Here is a 12,083-nt window from a genome sequence, read left to right on the forward strand (position 1 = left end):
TTTTTTTACACTAATTAACTACTAACTAGGTTTTGGCCTATTAAGCCAATTAAATTAAGCCCATTAGTCTAATTCGGTTTTAAATAAAATATTAACAAGGTTTTGGTAAAAATAAATTTGTGAATTTATTAGCCGGATTGCTAAAAAGCTCGTATTTTATTTGAAAAATCAATACCGATAAAATTTACGTCCTGACTTATTAAATCACCTCAAAACCCCATATTTTCAAAAATGCTAAAAGCATCAACCATGTTTTAAATAATTAAAAATAATTATTTAATAGAAACATTTTACGTTTTTCAGCCTTCGGACCCCGTTCCTCGATCGTCACTTGAATATTCCTAAAAATACAATTTTATGCATGATGACAATAAAAATCTCATTTAGCATATGCACAAGTATGTCACATAATTAATTAGCAATTAAAATCAATTACTTACTCATTTTCAAATTTCCTAGATTTGCATGCGGTTGGATTACGTTGTCTAAATTTTGTACCTTACACATGCATACTACTATATATCACATATATCATAATATGACATTCAAAATTAAATAAGGATCATCGATTGCCAACACTATTAGATCAATGTGAGCCATACATGGATCCAGGTCCAAAACCTAGGTGAGAGTATTAATATTGGAAGAGCCGAAAATTCTCTTGCAATTCCTCCCAAAAGTCACGAACAAAACTTGTGCAAAAATTGAGAATAAAGAAATCTAAATCTTTCTTTAATTATCATTTACTTAATAAATTTAATTAATTAAGTAAACTAAATATTTGGAGGATTATGGTTGTGATTCTCAAAATCTCACAATCCATATTAGTGGAGGCTTTCATTTTAGGTCAAAATTTTTTAAAAAATTACATGAACTAATTACCATAATTAACTTTAATGGACTTGATTTATTAATTGAGCTAGTAAAACTAGTTTAATTAATTAATCAAAGCCTATTAAGAACTTTAATTATTTAGTATGTTGGACTTGTATTTCTACAAGCCCATTAAACATACTTCCCACTATATTTAATTTAATATTTAATAAAATCAACTTTTGAGTTTAATAAATTAAATCCTTAAATTTTATAAATTCAACTCCTTGAATTTATTCTCTCCAAATTTCATAAATTCAACTTCTTGAATTTATTATCTCATAAATTCAACTCCTTGAATTTATTTTCTCAAAATTTAATTATCATAAATTCAACTGCTTGAATTTACTATATCATGATATAAATTCAACTTCTTGAATTTATTCTCTCAACGGGAACAAATAATTCAGTGCTTGTTGACCCTCAATGGTTCAGGGATACAGCTAGCAGTGGGTTCACAACTCTTTGTGATTCAAGACATAATTATTTATTCGGGCTTACCCTAATTCGTCCCTTTCTATGTTTCAACAATTGATTATGAGAATGTCAGAAATCATATTTCTGATTAAACCTATCGAATCATGGTAAGAGCGTCTAGTAGCATCGCCCCATGATTCCCTAGGTATCAATGATAGTGCCTGCAAGAACCAGCCGATTATGATTAACGTACAGTACGGTCTCTTCATCTCATATATCATGATCGAATCTGCAACCATTAGTTCATCGAGGGTTGCATAATAATTCGATAACTATGTGACTCATCTTTTAGAATAAATAGTGTCATCGCATGTACAATTTGAGAACTCCTTCTTTAACGTACATCTCACACTCTGGCCAGAGATTCCATGCACTATTATTTCATCAGATCACATAGGATATCCACACCCGTAGGTGAGTGGTGAATTCTCGACTACAATGCACTGGCTCCTACATGTTTCGCAACTGTACCCAATCTCGTCACCTGATTACTCTCCTGGAGTCGATAAACGAGTAAAAGCACAGCTCTAGCATATAGAGCCTCAGTGTTGTCCCGGATCGTAAGGACTAATTGTGTACAATCATAACCACGGACTTATCCTCTCGATGAATAATAACCACTTGGAAAGTCCGAGGGAGGGTTGTTTGGTATAATCATCATATGACTACCCATCTGCATGTTTGGACATCTCTATGCCCGTACCAAGAAACGTGGTACACAACATCACAGATGCTAGTCTCGAGCTCAAGCGACCTTTATCCATGTTTTAGGCAGCTGAATCGACCAGGAACGAATATAGAATATGCAGTTTTACAAATGAGTTTCAACATCGAATTACGATTCATTTGTATTTTAGCATAATCAAGGACTTTATCTATGCTGATCGCATGGGTATACAGATAAAGTGAAACGAAACAATTAAAAGTTAAATTTTATTAAAATAAAAATAGTTTATTACAACTGAGTCAATAAAATCTCTAGCCAACAATTGGCTTGCAGCGCATATACTCTAACACGTGGTTACTAGTTGGGTTAATTTTTGAGACTTTCATATAAGGAGTAATGATTCAAAGACTACGACGATCTTTAGAATTATAAAAATGTATAATTTGGAATATTAGGTATTGATGGAAGTGTAAGTGATCGAGCAAAACTTGCACTGTAAAATCTTTAGTAAAAATTTATAATATCCAAGCTCGAAATAATCGCAAGTGCACGATGTCAAGTAATAATATAGTGTATGAGAATACGAGTATCGTTCCATTAGAGAATGTGTTTCACAATTTTTTAGTCTCAGTTACTAAAACCTTTAGCAACGAAAATTTGAATGATTGTTTATACTACTATGATTAAATAAAAATTCAAAGAAATGATTCACAACTTAAATGATGAAATAAATAAGCGAAATGATTGATTAAATATTAAATGATAAATGAATTTGTTGAGAATCTCGGTTCATCTACCCCTCGTCATTTAATTATTTCGTTCGACAGTGATCTACGCTTCCGACAGGATTTCCTACCCAATTGAACACGCCCTCTCGAGCTATGCCAAACTAACTCAACTCAGTGATGTAATTAAATTTCTTTAATTATTTATCAAGGGTGAATTGCATGTCGTTCTATGAAATCCCATAGCTTTTGACCTACTGGACTATGACTATCGGCATGTATCCAACTTCATATTTCTATGTAAATTGTAAATCCACGGATTCTGTTACTCGTTCCTATCACGGGCTATTCTCCTAAAGTCACTCGCAATATTAAATCGTTATTAAAGTTAGCTACGCTTCAACAACGCAATGAAAATAATAGCACAATCAAGAATAAATAAAAAGTCGATATGTGAATTAACTAAACTCGGTTTCGGGGTAGGATCCCCTTAAATCCTAACAAATAATGAAAATTAACTACTCCAAGTCATGATTAAACTAAGCAAAACAATATTTAAATAAGATAAAATAAACTCGAAATACTAGACGTGATGAAAATACGAAGAATGGTTCCCATAAATCTTCAAATCTTCAATCCAAGCCTTGCTCCAAGCTTTGTTCTCCCTTCCCAAGCTCCTTGGCTGCTGAATAATACTCCAAAAAATGTTCTAAGGTTGTTTTTGAACAGCGCGCCATATTTGGCAACTTCTCCCGGAAGGCAAGAAATCCTAATCAATATTTTTTTCGAGTTGAGTACCGCTCGGACGGTAAGATTCTACCACCCGAGCGCCAACTCCTCTGTAAGTTTGCTTGTGAGGTGCAACACTCGCGCTCGAGCGGTAAGATTATACCGCCCGAGCGCCGAGTCTTCTGTATTTCACCCTTTGAAAATCTCATCTGGCGCTCGAGCGGTAAGATTCTACAGCTCGAGCGCTGATATTTCTGCCAAGTTTCTCCTCTTCTTGCGTGGCTTGTGTATTTCTCTCCCGATTTCAGCTCTCCGGTCACTTCACTTGCAAATTCATTATGTATGAGTTAGACACGATCATATGCAATTGCTAATTCTAAAACGAAAAAAATGTAAATGAAATGCACGCACACAAAATGAAAATACACACAAAACTAATGCAATAAAACACGTAAAAATAACAACTATCAGTAAGATTGGTTGTGAAAATTGATTTTGGGCTTAATAAGCATAAAATTATTGAATTTTGTGTTACGAAAAACCTATAAAATGGAATTTAGAACTCCAAGAACTTATGGGTAATTGTAGAATTTTTTAAATTAAGGACCAATTGGATAATTTTCCAGGAAATAGGAATTTATCTTGCAATGTTTAAAAAATTTGGGGACTAGTTTAGCAATAAGTGAGAATTGAATGGTTTTAATGATAGGAATTTTCGATGATTTAAGCTTAAAGTGATATTTATAACCTTGAAATATCTGAGCTATAATGTTATAAGGAATGGTAATCAAGGCATTGTAGGATGAATCAATATTGGGCTTGAAAATCTAAGCTTTAATGGAATAATGTTGTGACAAATTAAGAATTTAGAATGATGACAATTTAAGGTAAAGTTGATTAATTAGTTAAGTTATAGGATTAGACATTAAGTTAACATACTTTCGGGAACTTAAGTTTTGATTCATATGTATCAAAAGTTTTAGTCATGATCTTAAAGGTTAAAATTATACCTTCGTTAGAGTTGAATTTTTTTAAAAAAAATTTGGGTGTGATTGATGGTTAGGTTACTTGAGAGACTTATGTAAGAAGTGAAATAGACACCATGTCTTGGAGAAACTAAAAATGTTTGTTCTTAAAAATCTAGTAATATCGTGATATTTGGAAGTAAGTATATATTGTATACTCCTGGACATTTAGATGTTATGCTTTATAAAGAATAAAAGCACTTGAGGGTTTTTGAAAGTCATTAAGAAACTTGAGATTAAACGGATACGTATGTTGGAATTAAGTTATCTAAGATTATTTGGGTTGGGTAAGTTTGAATTTCAAGTTTATGAAATAGGTGTTCATATAAAAATTTTGGGTGAAATGAAAACGAAAAAGAATTAGTTGTGTTCTACATAGATTACCAATGAACAATATAAAGATTTTTAACTAGTAAGAAAACTAAAATCTTGATATGTGGATTCTAGAATTCTACGGATTTTAAGTGTAATTGAATTATTAGAGTTGGTCTAGCGCTAACATAGGATAACTTATTAAGTTTTATATGCTGGTATTAATTAAGCATTAAAGATACGTCAGAATGCGACATTCATTCCAATTAGGAAAGTCCAAGTGTCTTAGGCCTCAACTATATTGTAATCGGGAAAAAATAGTTTAAGCATGTAATTGATGCTAGAATGGTTTTATTATATACGTAGAAGATCGATATTGTATATTTAGGTTTTATGGATTAACTTTACTCAAAATTTAAGACTTGCAACAATTTTATATTTGAGATCTACTTGTAAATAGTTAAGTTACGTTAGTTTGGTGCTGTAAGATAAAGATTAAATTCATTGATATTCGGCTAATATTATTATGTGAGTCAGATAATGTTTAAATTTTTAAGTATATTATCGAGGATAGAAGTCGATTAGTAACTTTTGGTGCTAAGATCTCTTAAGTTGAACTTCATAAATGCTAATATTTGGATTTAAAGCCTTAGCATACCTTGAGTTCAATAAATTTAAGAAAGGATGATTTTGAGATTATAATGTTGAAATATAATAGGTGGATGAACATTTGGATATAGTCTAAGAAAAGTAAGGTGCGATAAGTTTGGACATCCACTTCTAGTACTAGGAATTGGCAGAAAAGTCAAAATTCTAGGTCATAGTAAAATAAAACTAAGTCACCATAGGCCGTTTTAAGTTGAGATTCGAAACGAGGATGTGGAAGGCAAATTTAATTAGGATCGAGGAGACATGAGGACGGCTTAACACTTATTTTATCAGAATGGCGCAGCGGAAGCGTGGATTATTGGGATACTAGAATTAAGAGTTTAAACTTTTTGGTTATCGAGGATAAGCGAATTTCGGGGATAAAATTCAATTTAAGGGGGATAGATTGTAACGTACCAAAAATCTGAAGGTCCACACGAACCACATGAATGCAAGTTATCAAATTTCTTATGTATTTTAATTAATTTTTTTAACGCATTAATCCATGATTTTAACATGAATATATATGTTTAATTCTTTGTTCATTAAGATTGCATGATATAATGCTTTTAGTAGTATTTCATGATCGAACGAGAGATGGAGGCCGGTAACAATTAAGGAAAAATGTTTTTATTAAATAATTTTTTTAATTATTTAATATATGGCGTAATTAAGTGAGATTTTCGAAAATAGGACTTGGTGGAGAATTTTTACTCGCCTGGTCATATTTTTAATCGGTACGCAAATTTAGCGTGTCGGAGGACCTTTTGAGGACTCGGACAATATTTTCAAAAACGTATCTAAAAAAAATATTTTTTGGGAGAGTTTTTGGGCTTAACAGGGTTATTTAATGCATAATGGGCCCAAAATTCCACTAGAATTTATTATTTTAATTAGAGCCGATTATACACTAAGCTTTTATTGAAACCTACATTCAAAACCCTAAACCTAATCCCCCATTTTGGCCTCCCCCTTCTCCCAACTCCAGCAGCACCTTTTCGAAAATATTCCAATAGCAAGCCACCAAAATCCTCAAAGTTCTTCAAAGAAATCCTTCCCCGTCTCTCCGTTGCAAGTTCTACACGAGTATCTCTAAGATTTCGAGCGTAAATATGCAAAGGCACGCCTGATTACTTTTTTTTTCTCATCGATCACAATATATTATGTATGTTGAATGGTATTTGCATGTTATAGTATGAATATGGCTACACGCACGGTTTATGCATGGTTTTTCTTGTTTTTTCATGGATATGTTGGACTTTCATCTCTTTCACTCACGTTTTTTGTAAGGTCTAGAAAATTCGAACTATGTAACCCGACTGCATGTAATCTATGGTTTTATCTAAATTACTTGTTTAATGATTTTTATGCATTTTTTTGCATGAGTATGTCATGGATAGATGTTTATTTCATGTTTATTTTAAAATTTCATGCGTTTGGGTTTTAAGTTGCATTTCGCGGTCGAACGAGTAACTGAGACTAGGGATAAACAGGAAAACTATTTTTATTGAATAATTAATTTTAATTATTTCTTATATGGAATAATTAAGTATGATTTTTTAGAATGGACCTTAGTTGAGTATTTTTACTCTTCGGGTCATATTTTAAGCCGGTATGCAAATTTTAACGATTCGGAGGACTTTATGAGAGTTCGCGCAATATTTTCAAAAATGTACCAAAATGAAATATTTTACAGGAGTGTTATTGGGCTAGTCTGGTTTACTTTATTGCATAATGGACCAAAAACCTTTTTTTAATCCCTTTAATAATTATTTGTGGCCCATTAGTGCATCATTATTTAACCTAAACACCCCTTAACCTAACCCTAACCCTACCCTCAAAGCACTCGGCCGCCCATTCCCTTTCAACAGCCTCCCATTCAAAATTATTCAGCAGCAATATCGTTTTCCCTCAAGGTTTTCAAGAGAAATATTTCCTCGTCTCTCCGGGGCTCGTCCTACGCAAAGTTATCAACGTTTTCGAGCGATTTAACGGGAATGCACGCCATGTATCTTCTTTTTCTGATCATTCATATCGTATATAAGCTGATATGTGTGCCATGTATGATTATTTCTTGGTCTTTGCATGTTAAAATGCTTTTGACTTCGATTTGTCATGAAATACGTATGTTTATTCATGTATTCACGTTTTTCCTTGTGTTTGTGTAAGGGGCTGCCGTTTGAGGACCCTAGGGGACTGTCATCGTCGGAGATCATGGTGTTTTATGGCTGGAGTCAAGGGTTTGGTCGAGTTGGATCGTAAGTCGACGGGTTGGGTACGTTTACGGCTTGTGTTGGCTGGATCGGACAATTTGAGCGAGCTGGAGGTGCAAGGGCCATTCCTAGCATTGGAATAGACCTTAGTGGGTCAGAGTCATGTTCCTAGATGGCTCAAACCCTGCTGGACTTGACCACAAAATCGATCGAGCGAGTTTTTTGAAGTTTGGTCGTGGTTGGGGCTTTTTGGCGATTCTCGGGTGTGTGTTACTTACAGCGTGCATGAGGTTAGGGTTCTTGGTTAAATTGCTCTAGGAGGGTCCTAGGGTGGTTTAGGAAATGTGGGATTGAGGCTGGCTCCGGTTAGTTGGGAGTAGGTTACAAGGTGGCATCGAAGTGTTTCAACGTTTTTCTGTCGCAGGGTTAGCGCGGCGGCGCTGCCCTTTAGGCACCGCAGCGCTTGGTCTTCGAATATGTAGCACTGCAGCGCTGATGTCGAGCGCCTAGGAGCTAACAAAGCACCACAGTGTCAGCGCCTAGGCGCTAGTTCAGGGTTTGAGGGGCTTTGGTTTTTAGCGGTATTGTCTCATTAGGACGTTGATATGTTGTTATGACCAAGCTTACTAAGGATTAGGTAGGATCATATGAGGCTTGATTAGGAAACTTCGAATTATGATTTAAGGGTGGTCATCTTCGGGGTGAGTTAGTAGTCCTTGCAGCGCCCTGAACACGAGTTTTCATGTTTTAAATGTTTATGTTACCACGTATATGACTTTTTATGTAATTATGAAAAAAATATATTGCATGCCTGATTTTAAGAAAAAATTATATAAATGCACGGTTTTATTAAGTGATGAATACGATGACATGTTTTGAAGGATGAGAGTTGGTTGTGACTAATACGATGACACGATGACATGTAAGGCCAAGGCTCAGTGGACGGGTAATGCTTTCGCTGATGTCCCCGCCGTTGCATACCACGGTTACACGTAGATGGATCCATTGACTGACACGATGATACAAAAATCACAACTAATGAACGGAATTCAAACTAATAAAACGAACACGTATGTGCTGATATGATGTGATATGTTATGAAAATATTTATGCTTTGACAGGTTATGATTATGCATGTGACCTTTACGATCATGAAATGTATTTTCATTACAGTATTTTTCACCGTTTCTTGATATGTATATGTACTCGTTATAACGTTACATGTGTGTTGAGTCTTTAGACTCACTATGTGTGAATGAAGCAGGTGAGCATATCGACGAGGAGACTGGAGGCGCCGAAGACTGAGTAAGCTTCGGCGTTGGATGTGCGCATGCGAACCCGATGACCTTATTTCCTCCGCACATCATGTTTACGAAATAGAGTGTTTTGGGTATTTTCATACTTGGTATTTTTATATGTTGATGGTCCGACAGGAGTTTTGGAAATATTTTTAACTGCCGTAATTTTTCAGTACGGAATTCTTCTTATTTTAAAGATGCGTGAGTTCGAATTCCTCTTATTTTAAAAATGTGTGAGTTTCAGCAGTTATTGCACAGAGCATGGGTCTTGTATTGAGTTGTGCCACCGCCAGCTTCTGCAGCTCAGTTTTGAAGCCTCAAGTCAGTAATTTTGTATGATTTTAAATGTTTTAAGTGTTTTACTGCTATCACTTGCATGTTTACATAATGCATGTTTTACAACGATTTTCAGTACATGTTTTGCTGCTTTCATGCTTTAAGGATTTAAGCTGTTTTAAAAACTAGATTAAATTGCATGATGGGTTACCCTTAGAATTTGGACTTTATTTATATATCAAGCCTCCCAGACGCGCTCACAGTACAGACCGTCAGGACGATATTTTAGGAGGCGGCAGAGTCTCACCTCCACCACCACCACCCTAGGAGACACAACTACCCGTGTACTAGAGGGTATTGCCCGACTTATGTAGCAAGCGCAGCAAGCCCCCCTACCCTAGACTGACATCTATGAGCAGTTCAGACAGCTCAATCCAAAGGAGTTCGAGGGTACCACTGACCCTTTCATGGCGGAGGGTTGGATTCTATCTTTGGAGCTACACTCTCAGTACTTGGATATGAGGGAAGGCGATCGGGTCAGCTGCGCCACATATATGTTTAGGGATGACGCATCCCTATGGTGGGAGGGAGCCGTGCACGGGGTGGATTTGACTACCCTCACTTGGTGAAAGTTCAGGGAGATCTTTTTCAACAAGTATTTCTCAGCAGATGTTAGTGGCCGCCTGACGAGGGAGTTTATGAGTCTCCGACAGGGAGACTCGTCTGTGGCAGAATTCATCCGAAAGTTCGACAAGGGCTGTCACTTTGTGCCAATTATTGCGAGAGACACTGTGCAAAAGCTGAGGAATTTCCTGGATGGCCTCCAACCCACTTTACGCCGGGATATGATGTTGAAGAGGCCGGGACAGCAGCGGCCACCTCAGACACTAGGGGCTCCTAAGCCGGAGGGAGGACCGCCGTGCAAACAGTGCAACAAAATTCACTATGGCAAGTGTATGTGGGGGACTTTCAGGTGCTTCACATGCAAAGAAGAGGGCCATAAAGCGGCTGACTGTCCGAGGAATCAGGGCCCCATTACTGGCAGGGCCTACGTGATACATGCCGAGGAAGCAGAAGCCGAGCCAGACTCTACATTGATCACCGATAACTTTTACGTTTAAAAGTTTCATTTATTTACTGCCTCGAATGCATGAATTATTATGTTGGTCGTTGAGTTACTTTGGGATGGAGAACATAGAATAAATTAGTTTGCATGCACTATCTAGTTGGATTTAAGGGTTTGAATTGCATGAATTGAGAATTTTAAGGACCTAATTGTAATAACCAATAATATGAGGGCCTAAGTGAAAAAATCAAAATTTTAAGGGTTGTGTTCAAATTTTTGGAATTTTGGGGATTAAATTAATAATTTTCGAGAACTTTAAGATTTAATGGGGCAAAAATTCAAAAATTTCATGGGATCAAAAATACAAATTTCGAAAAAATTGTAGGGCCAAATTTTAATTTCCAAAAATTTTGGGGATTTAATTGGAAAATTTCGAGGAGCACTTCGGTTAAATCAGTAATTTTTGAGGATTTTGGGTTAATTGCTGGTAGGAAATTTCTTAACTTACAACGCGAACAGATTTGATGGTATGTTTTGCCGCAGGAAGGATATATATTTCAGGTATAGCCACGTATGCATTGCTAGATTTCGGAGCTACACATTCGTTTATATCAGAATCTTTTGTCAAGCGACTAGAAATCATACCAGAGGCTATGGATTTGGGTTTCAAAGTATCAATCCCATCTGGGATCAGATGTCTACCTCCCAAATAGTGAAAAAACTTGAGCTTCGGTTACAGAAAAATGCGGTGCAGGCGGACTTGATTGTGCTACCACTGCCTGAGTTTGATATTATTTTGGGTATGGACTGGGTTTTTTCTAATGGAGCTGTCATAGATTTTTGACGGAGTTCAGTATCTGTCCGACCGCCCAGCGGTAAGCCGTCTTTATTTGAGGCAGCCAGACATCAGCAGATGTCACACATCATTTCTTGCATCTGTGCGAGGAAGATCATGAGAAGAGGCTGCCAGGCGTTTTTGGCCAGTATTGTGGCAGTGTCAGAGCTAGTCAGTCAGAGGCTAGAGGCGGTCGAAGTGGTCAGAGATTTCCCAAGTGTTTTCTCTACGATGTTTAGGGTATTCCACTAGACAAAGAGGTTGACTTTTCTATCGAGATCATGCCAAGTACAATGCCGATTTCTAAGGCACCCTACCGTCTAGCACCTGCGGAGATGAAGGAACTGAAGGATAAGATTCGGGACTTGCTAGATAAGGGTTTCATTCACCCTAGATTTTCTGTATGTGGCGCACCGGTACTGTTTGTTAAGAAGAAGAATGGTAGCATGCGGCTTTGCATTGACTACTGGGAGTTGAACCATGTCACAATCAAGATCAAGTATCCACTGCCCAGGATTGAAGATCTATTTGATAAGCTTCAGGGAGTATCAGTATTTTTGAATATAGATCTCTGATCTGGATACCACTAGCTGATGGTGAGAGAGTCTGACGTGCATAAGTAGGTTTTGAGGACGCGTTACGGGCATTGTGAGTTTATGGTTATGCCCTTGGGCTGACTAACGCGCCAGCAATCTTCAAGGATCTCATGAATCACTTGTTTCAGCCATATTTGGATCAGTTCGTCATAGTTTTCGTTCACGACATCCTGATCTATTCGAAGAGCAGAGAGGAGCACAACCAGCATCTAAGGACCGTACTGCAGACTTTACAGGATAGACGGTTGTATGCCAAGTTCAGTAAGTGCGAGTTATGGCTAGACAGATTGACATTTTTGGGCCACATTGTATCTTGAGATGGTATAGTGGTCGACCCCAGTAA

At 36.6% G+C, this 12,083-nt stretch overlaps 1 protein-coding gene across 1 annotated transcript; it reads left to right on the top strand.

Annotated features, from left to right (window-relative positions):
* Positions 1-9,710: 9,710 nt before the first annotated feature.
* On the top strand, positions 9,711-10,364 carry LOC140982071 (uncharacterized). The gene is made up of 2 exons (XM_073448485.1): positions 9,711-9,823; positions 9,881-10,364. The coding sequence occupies exons 1-2, from the start codon at positions 9,711-9,713 to the stop codon at positions 10,362-10,364; spliced, it is 597 nt and encodes a 198-aa protein (XP_073304586.1).
* Positions 10,365-12,083: the final 1,719 nt, after the last annotated feature.

The sequence above is a fragment of the Primulina huaijiensis genome, chromosome 8 (genome assembly GCF_012295235.1).
Source record: "Primulina huaijiensis isolate GDHJ02 chromosome 8, ASM1229523v2, whole genome shotgun sequence".
NCBI classification, from domain to species: Eukaryota; Viridiplantae; Streptophyta; class Magnoliopsida; order Lamiales; family Gesneriaceae; genus Primulina; species Primulina huaijiensis.

Coding starts and splice junctions, on each gene's coding strand:
- LOC140982071 (XM_073448485.1), top strand. CDS start 9,711: ATGGCGGAGGGTTGGATTCTATCTTTGGAGCTACACTCTCAGTACTTG. Junction 9,824..9,880: donor AGGGATGACGCATCCCTATG/GTGGGAGGGAGC, acceptor GTGAAAGTTCAG/GGAGATCTTTTTCAACAAGT.